Source organism: Garra rufa, chromosome 13 (genome assembly GCF_049309525.1).
Source record: "Garra rufa chromosome 13, GarRuf1.0, whole genome shotgun sequence".
Taxonomy (NCBI): domain Eukaryota; kingdom Metazoa; phylum Chordata; class Actinopteri; order Cypriniformes; family Cyprinidae; genus Garra; species Garra rufa.
The window spans coordinates 24,285,451-24,296,609 of NC_133373.1; the positions used below are offsets into that span (position 1 = coordinate 24,285,451).

At 36.3% G+C, this 11,159-nt stretch overlaps 1 protein-coding gene across 1 annotated transcript; it reads right to left on the reverse strand.

Moving 5' to 3' along the window:
• Window positions 1–98: 98 nt before the first annotated feature.
• itpk1a (inositol-tetrakisphosphate 1-kinase a) lies at window positions 99–10,888 on the reverse strand. The gene is made up of 6 exons (XM_073816590.1): window positions 10,750–10,888; window positions 10,299–10,339; window positions 9,247–9,412; window positions 6,255–6,322; window positions 5,946–6,108; window positions 99–3,772 (listed from the first exon to the last, which is right to left on the reverse strand). Exons 1-6 carry the CDS (start codon window positions 10,865–10,867, stop codon window positions 3,516–3,518), a joined length of 813 nt encoding a protein of 270 aa, XP_073672691.1. The 5' UTR covers window positions 10,868–10,888; the 3' UTR covers window positions 99–3,515.
• Between the last annotated feature and the right edge of the window lie 271 nt (window positions 10,889–11,159).

Consider the following 11,159-nt stretch of genomic DNA (forward strand, 5'->3'; position numbering starts at 1 on the left):
TTCAAGAAAACAAATAAAGATCAAAAAGAAGTGTTTCAAATGGATTCAAAGCGTGAGTCTGAACTAAACCCACAGCAGACAAACAATCAGAGAATGTTCAGTGCTTATGTTTGGTTTTATTGTCCTTTTCATTCTTTTATATTACTTTAGAGGCTTTTTACGTTTCTAAAGAAAAAAAAATTAACATATTTACAAAGTATACATCATGTACAAGTATGGGCCTAAAACAAACAAACTTACACTGTCAAAACATCAAATTTAACACATTTGTCAATCACATACAGGGATAGTTCACTCAAAAATGCTAATTCTGTCATTTACTCACCCTCGTGTCTTTCCAAACCTGTATGAACTTTTTTCAAAATATCTTCATTTGTGTTCCAAAGAAGGAAGAAAGTCACAACAACAAAATGACTGAATGAGATTTTTTAGGTTAACTTTTGTTGGTGAATTCTATTTGCACTCAATGCATAACCCCAATACAAATTTCATAGCACCTGCCAGTGTGTGAGAATGTTTACAAGGTTTTTTGGGCCCTTCAGATATGAAATGATTAGCAAAAAAAAAATTCTTACTGCTCAGTAAAATTTACAGATAATTTACTCACCCCCTTGTCATCCAAGATGTTCACGCCTTTCTTTCTTTTGTCGATAAGAAATTATGTTTCTTAAAGGAGTAGTTCACTTTTAGAACAAAAATGTACAGATAATGTACTCACCCCCTTGTCATCTAAGATGTTCATGTCTTTCTTCAGCCATAAAGAAATTATGCTTTTTGAGGAAAACATTTCAGGATTTCTCTCCATATAATGGACTTCTATGGTGCTCCCAAGTTTGAACTTCCAAAATGCAGCTTCAAAGGGCTCTAAACGATCACAGGCGAGCAAAGAAGGGTCTTAACTAGCAAAACGATCAGTTATTTGCTAAAAAAAAGTATATACTGTTTAACCTCAAATGCTCGTCTTGTCTAGCTCTGTGTGTACTCTGTGTAGAGATTAAAAAGTATATCAATTGTAAATGTTTTTAGAAAAAAACGATCATTTCGCTAGATAAGACCCTTCTTCCTCGGCTGGGATCATTTAAAGCCCTTTGAAGCTGCATTTAAACTACATTTTGGAAGTTCAAACTCTCAAAGTCCATTTTATGGAGAGAAATCCTGAAATGTTTTCCTCAAAAAACATAAGTTCTTTACGACTGAAGAAAGAAAAACATGAACATCTTGGATGACAAGAGGGTGAGTGCATTATCTGTAAATTTGTGTTCTGAAAGTGAACTACTCCTTAAAGGGAAACATTTCATCCATATAGTGAACTTAAATTGTGCCCCCAAGTTTGAACTTCCAAAGTGCAGTTTAAATGCAGCTTCAAATGGCTCTAAATGACGCCAGCCGAAGTAGAAGGGACTTATCTAGCAAACCGGTCGGTCATTTTCCGAACAAATTGACAATTTCTATACTTTTTAATCTCAAACGCTCGTCTTGTCTAGGTCTGCCTGAACTCTTTTTTTTTTTTTTACCGGTTCAAGACCGTTAGGGTATGTCAAAAAATTCCCATCTCTTTTTCTACCCCAACTTTAAAATCGTCCTACATCGCTGCAGAAGTACCAACCCAACGTTAACAAAGTGAACGTACAAAGAAGATCAAACGCCCTTTTACAAAAAAAGGTAAAACAGCGATGTAGAACGATTTTGAAGTTGAAGAAGAAAACGAGATGGGAGTTTTTCGACATACCCTAACTGTATCGACCCGGATTAAGGCCCTTTAACACCAACAGCGACAACGGTAACTATAAATACAACGATAACTATATTTGTGTCCACAACAGTGAACGATAACTTACTGTTTTTGTTGCATTTACACGACTACATGACTCAACCAGTAGATGTCCTCAGCATGCACGTTTCGAGCACATCTAAACAGTGACTCTAGCATAAACTATCTAATCTCTGGTAACGTTAGTAGAATAAAAACAATACGGACTCTTTTCTACTGCACATTCAAAGGAGGTAAGACATATTGTCCAAACTAGCGCTCAATTCCTGAGGTAATTTTATGTTTTATGTTACTCTGTTTGCTGTGAAATGTCTGTTTGCTTCTCTACAATTTGGCCTGCTATTTCAAATGCACAAGCCCTTAAATTTGATTTAAGTCTGATTAGTTGTCAGTGTTCTATCTTTCATCAACTATGAAAAATCGTTCTGAAAGTGATTCCAACGATATTGTTTGTTGCCCTATAGTTGTAGTAGTGGTGTGAACACTATATTCTCTTAAATTTGAAACGATTTTTAGAAAGTTATCTTTATATTTATAGTTATCGTTCTTGGTGGGAACGGGCCTTTACACAGATTACGCATGCGCATCGCAGAGACGAGACAAGACAAGCATTTGAGGTTAAAAAGTATATAAATTGTCAATTTGTTTCGATAAAACGATGGTTTTGCTAGACAAAGACCCTTCTTCATTGGCTGGGATCATTTAGAGCCCTTTGAAGCTGCAATTAAACTACATTTTGGAAGTTCACACTTGAGGGCACCATACATATTCATGACATGGAGAGAAAACTTGAAATGTTTTCCTCAACAAACAATTTTTTTACGACTTTAGAAAGTCATGTACATCTTGGATGACAAAGGGGTGTAAATGACAGTCCACATTATCTGTAAATTTTTGTTCTGGAAGTGAACAGCAGAGCTTGCTATGTTTTAAGAGATTAATTGCCAGCAGATTGCTTCAGACAGCACTAAAGATCTTAAAGCAGCACTAAAGATCTTCAAGCTCTCTTATTTGGCCAGAATTTATGATACACAGCCTTAGTGCCAGCTGGAAACTTATTTAAATAGTGCAGTGTCTGACACCCAAATCATGACACCTATTTTCCTTTCAAGTATCTCATTAGGGGCAGCCGTGGCCTAATGGTTAGAGAGTCGGACTTGTAATCCAAAGGTTGCAGGTTCGATTCTCAGGCCCGGCAGGGATTGTAGGTGGGGGGAGTGAATGTACAGCACTCTCTCCACCCTCAATACCACGACTGAGGTGAGTCCCTTGAGCAAGGCACCGATCCCCCAACTGCTCCCCGGGCGCCGCAGCAATGGCTGCCCACTGCTCCGGGTGTGTGTTCACGGTGTGTGTGTGTTCACTACTGTGTGTGTGCACTTGGATGGGTTAAATGCAGAGCACAAATTCCTAGTATGGGTCACCATACTTGGCCTCACCTCACTTCCTTTCCTTTCCTTTCCTAAATTAATATATTAACATCAATAAAATGTTTAGTTCCTGCACAAAGCCCTTTTTCTTCAAATCAAGTTCAGTGCAACATTCATAAAAAATCAAATCTCCCAAATCAGGTCGACCATTCCAAACACGCAATTAAATAAATGAGAAGACTGATACAGACTCAATCATTTCCTACGCAATTCACATTTGGCAAGAAGGAATTTTCTATACACCCACCCTTTAATGAGGGATCATTTGGTTTGTGAACAGTAATGAAAAATTCTATTGCATTGGCTCTAAGGTGTCACTGCGAGGACGTCTCCGCTGCTAAACTCGATCTACCATGCTGGTGAAAGTTTGGAGCCATGCAAGCACCGCCGCAGCTCAGTCCCTGATGGGGGACGCTGTCCATCAACCAACTGCTTTCGTTCCCCAGCATGCCACAGTGCATCCCGTTGACTCTCAGATGACCGCACGGCGCTCCATTAGACACCTGACCTTGCAGGACGCTGGTAATGTGACTCAACAGGTCATCAAAAAACTCGGGGACTCCCTCGTAACCTGTGTGAAAAATGAAGGTTGGTTTTAGTTAACAGTAGTTAATGGGTTTCTTGTGGCAGTGCTCTGAGAGGCAGATTAATAAAAGGAAGATATCATCTGTTGTCTTACTCCTGCGGTATCATGGGACTCGTTGGATGTACCACTGAGAGATATGAAAGTGCCGTTCCCTGCTAGATACACAAGATCACCATGGCAACAAGCAGAGAGAAGGCCAGGTGGCTTTTAAACATACTGTAAGCTGACAAACACAGCTGTGCCTGCAGATACTATTGAAGTCTTTAAATCAAGGGCCTTCAAATGTACTTTTTTCCCATCCTTACACAATGTTCTACATCTCTGTTTGGGACTTTAGCTTAATGAAGATGTATGGGTGAAAGCAAATACTTGTGTAGAGGGAATAGAGTCTATTTATTGTGACAAAATCTTATACTATGTAAAGTTGAGATCAAAAAATGTTAATTATTTTACCAAAATAAGAGAGATCATACAAAACGCATGCTATTTTTTATCTAGTGCTGACCTGAATAAGATATTTCACATAAAAAACATTGACAATTTTTAAAAATGACCCTGTTCAAAAGTGCACTTGATTCTTAAAACTGTGTTGTTACCTGAATGATCCACAGCTGTATTTTGTTGTTTAGTGATAGTTGTTCATGAGTCCCTTGTTTGTCCTGAACAGTTCAACTGCCTGCTGTTCTTCAGAAAATCCTTCGGGTCCCACAAATTCTTTGGTTTCTCAGCATTTTTGTGTGTTTGAACCCTTTCCAACAATGACTTTGTGATTATAAAACCCATCTTTTCACACTGAGGACAACTGAGGGACTCATATGCAACTATTACAGAAGGTTGAAATGCTCACTGATGCTCCAGAAGGAAAAAAAAACATGCTTTTAGGGCCAGGGTGTGAACTTTTGAACAGAATAAAGATGAGAACATTTTTCTCAATTTGTCTAAATATCATATTTTTTCATTCAGTGCTGCCCTTCAGAAGCTACAGAAGATACTGATCTTCAAATTCAAAAAGTTTTCACCCACCGGCTCTTAGTGCACTGTTTCCTTCTGAAGCATCAGTGAGCATTTGAACCTTCTGTAATAGTTGCATATGAGTCCCTCAGTTGGAAAGGGTTCAAATACACAAACATGCTGAAAAACCAAAGAATTTGTGGGACCTAAAGGACTTTTCTGAAGAACTGCCCACAGTTTAACTGTTCAGGACAAACAAGAAATTCATGAAAAACTATCACTAAACAAAAAATATACAACACAGTATTTAGAATCAAGTGTATGTAAACTTTTGAACAGGGTCATTTTCATAAATGCATTCATTATTTTCTATGTAAATGTCTTATGTGAAATATCTTATTCAGGCCAGTACAAAATAAAAATAACATGCATTTTGTATTATCTGTCTTATTTTGGTAAAATAATTAATTTTTGCTGTGGCTGAAATTGATTACTTGTTCACAGAATTAGTATTTTCTGTATGAATGAATGGCATGTTCTTGGGGTGAATGAAGTCTGGTTTCGCGCAGTGTCACGCAAACCGCCACAGCGCACACACAGTCTGCTCTGGTCCAGAGACACAGTAGCATAGAGCAGATCATATATGCCAGTTAGCACAGGCCGCAAAATGTATCGGACACATTTGAATTCTACACAGAATGCTATATTTTACAGCGATATGGATGAGATTGTGGCTATCATATGCTGTCAAATGTGGCTTCGAAGAGCTCTGCAGCTGTTGTCCAAGCTGTGAAATAAACAAAATGCTATTGGCTATTTTAAAAAGGGAGCAGGGCGGGAAAACATACAAAAAATATGGTTGATTTGGAGAGAACAGTGAGAAGCAGATTACCTTCAACATCTCAGAAGCAAATAGATGTTTTTTTTATAAACAACATTCCACTGGTGAAATTCAAAAGCTGTATAAATCTATTCTAAGAATGGAGTAAGCTGTTTAAATAATGGTAAAATACCTTATTAAAGAATTTGATCCATTTTAGCATTACAAAGCACTAAAAGGCTTCTTTATTATTTCACACTGACACCATGTGGTCTGTTTGCATAAATGCATTTCTACATTTTCGAAAGTGGGAATAGAGGTCAGTGCATTAAGATAACATAATATATATTACCCAGGCATTGCTGGAATGTGAGGAACTGCACGTACCTGGGAAAGCGTTGATGTCGATGACAGCGTGCTGGCCGGTCTGGTTGTTGATGATGATGTCTATCCCGAACAGAGAAATGCCAAGGGCCTGTCGTAACCTTCTGGACATTTTCTGAATGACATCATTGTTGGGCTCCCAGTACTGGCCCTCCATGTTGTCCCTCTGGAGGGAAAAAAAGAAAAGGGACAAAGAGTATGAAATGCCTGTTTGTTGAACATGTATGGTTATTATTCACTGTGAATGACAGAAGAAGTTATATATAAACATTTGATACATTCATTTAGATTTTAACAGGCATGTTGACTTACGCAGGTCAGGTCAGAAGAAGACTCTGGTTTGGACACATTATGACTGTTGAAGGATATTGCTCTCCTGTCTAAAAGATAAACAACACAACTTTTTAAGTTTTTAAAGAAATGTATACACTACTTTTCTAAAAGTTGGGTAAAATGTTAATTCTTTTTGTCCTTTTCATCTACATTTATTCAGTAAAGAAAAATCCCCTTTCTCAATGTAAAGTTAAATTAAAAATGACAAAATCTAGGCAACTGTGAATTTGATTGGCCATCGGGGGGCATAATTCACCAAACCGCATTGGCATCTGAGACAAAATCTTTGACTTGCTTATTCAATAAACGCCATGTCAAAGACAAAATAAACCACTTCTCTGTAAAAGAAGGAAAGAGTCTAAACATCAGCCACATATGTTGACAGGATGGTCTAAACAGGCTGAGAGGCCCTCGCCATCACACGGGGTTGCTTATGAGTGCCATTAATGTCAATCTCACTTTGTTTCTGATAACAGCTTTCAAACATAAGGCAACCTTATAAAAAGTTCTAGACTAAGTGGGTTTGTTAGGATATATGCTTGTGTCGGATGGCTAAAACTAGCTGAAACAGACCTGATGTCTACATTTCTGGACCTGGCACCCTATAAAGTGTTTTTATTGGCTTTGACGTAGCCTGGTGAACTCGTGTCCCATGTGTGACACACACAGAGTGCAATTTACAGATTCGTCTTCATTTTAACTTGAACGTAAACTTTGACGAATACAAAGTAATTGATCAAAAAACTATATATACCACTGTTCAAAAGTTTGTTTGAAAGTCTCTTACACTCACCAAGGCTGCGTTTATTTGATACAATAAAAACAGTAATGTGAAAAAAATATATATTTAAAATTTAAATTTATTCCTGTGATGGCAAAGCTGAATTTTTAGCATCATTACTCCAGTCTTCAGTGTCACATCATCCTTAAGAAATCATTGTAATGTGCTGATTTGGTGTGCAAGAAGCATTTTTAGTATTATCAGTGTTAAAAGCTGTTGAAATTTAAATCTTTGTAATATTATAAATGTTTTACTGTGACTTTTGATTAAGTTTAGATCTTTTTTTCTCAGAATTGTGAGTTATAAAGTCAGAACTGTGTGACATAAACTCGCAATTCTGACTATTTCTTGCAAGAATTATGGGGATTTTTTTTTTTTTGCGAGACAAACTTGCATTTTCAAGAAAAAGTCAGAATTGAGTTTTTATCTTGCAAATTCTGACTTTATTTCTTACAATTGAGAGTTTATATCTCACAATTCTGAGAAAAAAGTCAGAATTTCTGGAAAAAAGTCAGAATTGTGGGGAAAAAAAGTTAATTCTCACAATTTTTTGTTTTTTATAACTCACAAATTTGATTTTTTTATATAACTCACAATTGTGAGTTTATATCTTACAATTCTGAGTAAAAATGTCAGAATTATGTGAAAAAAGTCAGAATTTCAAGATATAAACTTGCATTTTTTCAGAAAAAACTCAGAATTGCGAGTTTTTATCTTGCAATTCTGATTTCATAAATCACAATTGTGAGATTATATCTCACAATTCTGAGGGAAAAAAGTCAGAATTATGGGGGAAAAAAAGGCAGAATTGCGAGATACAAACTCGCATTTTCGAGAAAAAGTCAGAATTGCGAATTTTTATCTTGCAATTCTAACTTTATTTCTCACAATTGAGAGTTTATATCTCGCAGTTCTGACTTTATAGCTCCCAATTGTGAGTTTGTCTCACAATTCTAAAAAAAAAAAAAGTCAGAATTATGGGGAAAAAAGTCAGAATTGCGAGATATAACCTTGCATTTGCATTTTACCAAGCTCTGACTTCACAAGTCACAATTGCAAATTTATGTCTCACAGTTCTGAGAAAAACTCAGTTGCGAGAGAAAAAGGCAGAATTGTGAGATACAAACTCACATTCTGAGGAAAATGACTTTTGTCCTCATAATTGTGAGATATAAACTTGCAATTATGAGTTATAAAGTCAGAATTGCAAGATAAAAACTCACAATTCTGCCTTTTTTCTTGCAAATGCGAGTTTTTATCTTGCAATTCTGACTTTATAACTCACAATTGCAAGTTAATATCTCACAATTCTGAGGAAAAAAAAGTCTGAATTATGGGAAAAAAGTCAGAATTGCGAGATACAAACTCGCATTTTCGCGAATTTTTTTCATAATTGTGAGTTTATATCTAACAGTTCTGACTTTATAACTCACAATTGCAAGTTTATGTCTCAATTCTGAGAAAATAGTCAGAATTGTGAGATAAAAACTTGCAATTGTGAGTTATAAAGTCAGAATTGTGGGATATAAACTCAATTGCAAGAAATAAAGTCAGAATTGCAAGATAAAAACTCTGAATGAACAAATGCGAGTTTGTATTTTGCAATTCTGACTTTTTCCTCTCGCAACTGTGAGTTTAGATCTCGCAATTCTGACTTTATAACTCACAATTGCAAGTTTATATCTCAATTCTGAGGAAAAAAAGTCTGAATTATGGGAAAAAAGTCAGAATTACGAGATACAAACTCGCATTTTTGAGAAAATTTTTGAATTTCGTGTTTTTATCTTGCAATTCTGACTTTTATTTCTCACAATTTTGAGTTTATATCTCACATTCTGAGAAAAAAGGAATTACAGGGTAAAAGTTGGAATTGCAAGATATAATGATATAAAGTTGCAAGAAAAAAAGTCAGAATTAAAAGTTAAAGATAAAAAGTTTTAATTTTTTTATTTAGTGGCAGAAACAGGCTTCCATAATTTAATGCACCCTTGCTGAATAATAGATATTTAAAAAAAATCATACTTACCCTAAACTTTTGAACAGTAGTGTATTTAGCACTAATGAAAATGTATGAAAACTAGTTGGTTCTTAGAGTTTGATTAATGATTCAATTATAGTGCAAAAAACAAATTGCATTCAATAAATATTTTGAACCATCCATCATAGGGATGTTGCGTGGACTCCACTGACCTGTGGGTCCAGATGGGAAATTTCTAATAGAGGGCCGCTGCACCACACTGTAGGCCTCTCCCACCACAAACACCTTATACAGCACTGCATTATGGTTGATGAAGCTTTGGATAACACATGGCGGCTTGATGTCTTTCAGATCTTCCTCACTGAAGATGATGGCCATCTATTGAGCAGGAAGCAGATCAACATCTTAAAACATTCCAGGGCAGGTTAGTTAAAAATTAACATGATAAAATACACAGACTCTTGTGATCTTGAAATGTAAATGAGCAAGTCAAATATAATGTATGTACTGTACTTTCCTGACACTAAAACTGCCACACCAAAACCCCCTCAATCCATATATGTTCCTTGTCTTTCCTTTACCTAAGTAAACTGATGTCCTCACAGTCATAAAACACATGACCATCAACCTGTTTGCACAAACACAGTCGTGGTGACACATTAATCTAGTACGCCCCTCATTGTCAACACTGTAAAACAAAGTTACCAGTGTCTTCAAGCAGTATTCTGAAGGAATGCGAGTGGTCGGAGACTTTGCCTGTACATTAGTCACTGAGAATCAAAGATATGGTCACCATAGCAACAGAAGCTGCACCCCTGTTAATGATCCACCAGGACAGCAGGGTTACGTGTGATTCAGAGCTATGAGAGATTCAGGTTGACTCTCTCTTTAAATACTTTACAGCCGATGTGGTTTGTGTTACACTTTTAATGCAACTGAAATGAATCACTGTAGCCTTTATGAGGCAGAAGTGGAAACAGGGTTGTTTGAATATCAAAGAAATTATAATGTGTGTTTATAAATACACTACTACTACTAATAATAATTAGACCTCTCAAGTAGCTTTACTAAAATAGAAATCCTCATTGAACAGCTGTGATACTCAAGCCCAAAATTAATCATTTTAATAAGACACCACTCAACGTTAGAAATGATTAAGTAACAACATGTAGCAGCTCTTATGTAATGGATCTGAATAGCACTGTGTTCTACAGTACTTATCTGCTGCTTATTATGTAGGATATGAAAAAGTACAGTTTCTTACCTCATGGGAGTTGATGCCATGAGCAACCTGGGTTTTGCAGACTGCAATCAAACAAAAATAGTGTGAAAATGTGTGATGCTCCAGTACACATGAGGAAATATATCCAGAAGTAAGCTTATTGGTTCTTTAGCTGCTATAGGGAAATAACGAGAAGAATAAAAATGTGCAGTAAATTGTAAAACTGTTTGCACTACAAACCAGTGTGCTTATAATTCAAATAATACATTAAAATAACATGGCAAGACACCATTTTGCAATATCAAGCTGTTTTGTACCGCTAAAAATACCTGGACGCCGATTAGGCTGAAAGCCAGACCCATACAATTTACAAATGGCCATGCCCACTCTTATAGGAAAAATAATGTGGATAAAAACAGCTCCTTTATCCTGAACTACATGAGCCAAATCGATGTATGCAAAGGTTACTGCTTATTTAAGGGCATGTACTTACTAAAGGGAAACGTGATTCCGTGTTTCTGAAGCTGCTCCAGAGTCTCAGTGTTACATTCATTCTTGAGGACCATGAATGGAGGTGAGCAGATTCTGTCATCTGCAGAAAACACACGCATAAGCACATGCTACTTTTTGGCTAGATCTATACATTATTTAATAATACATTCAAAATGCATTTCATACATATAAAGACTTGAATGTACTTCTTTTGTGTTGAGCATGTTTTTCATTTCTGCGTAAAAGTGTCGGGTGATATTGTTAAGTGTGATCTCAGTGTGCATCTTGACATCAATTTGACATCAAATATTAGTCAAGACTTGATTAAGATGCTGTAGCGTCATTTTAAATTCAGCTTGGACGGCAATTTCTTCTAGTGATATTTGGGTGAAAATAGGAAGTTAATCCCAC

What these genes read in the sequence shown, in the direction of transcription:
- itpk1a (XM_073816590.1), bottom strand. Translation starts at nt 10,867, where the DNA reads ATGCGTGTGTTTTCTGCAGATGACAGAATCTGCTCACCTCCATTCATG. An exon ending in ATGGCATCAACTCCCATGAG is followed by an intron (nt 9,413 to 10,298) that starts GTAAGAAACTGT and finishes CCTGCTCAATAG; the next exon opens with ATGGCCATCATCTTCAGTGA. An exon ending in CGACATCAACGCTTTCCCAG is followed by an intron (nt 3,773 to 5,945) that starts GTACGTGCAGTT and finishes TTTTTCACACAG; the next exon opens with GTTACGAGGGAGTCCCCGAG.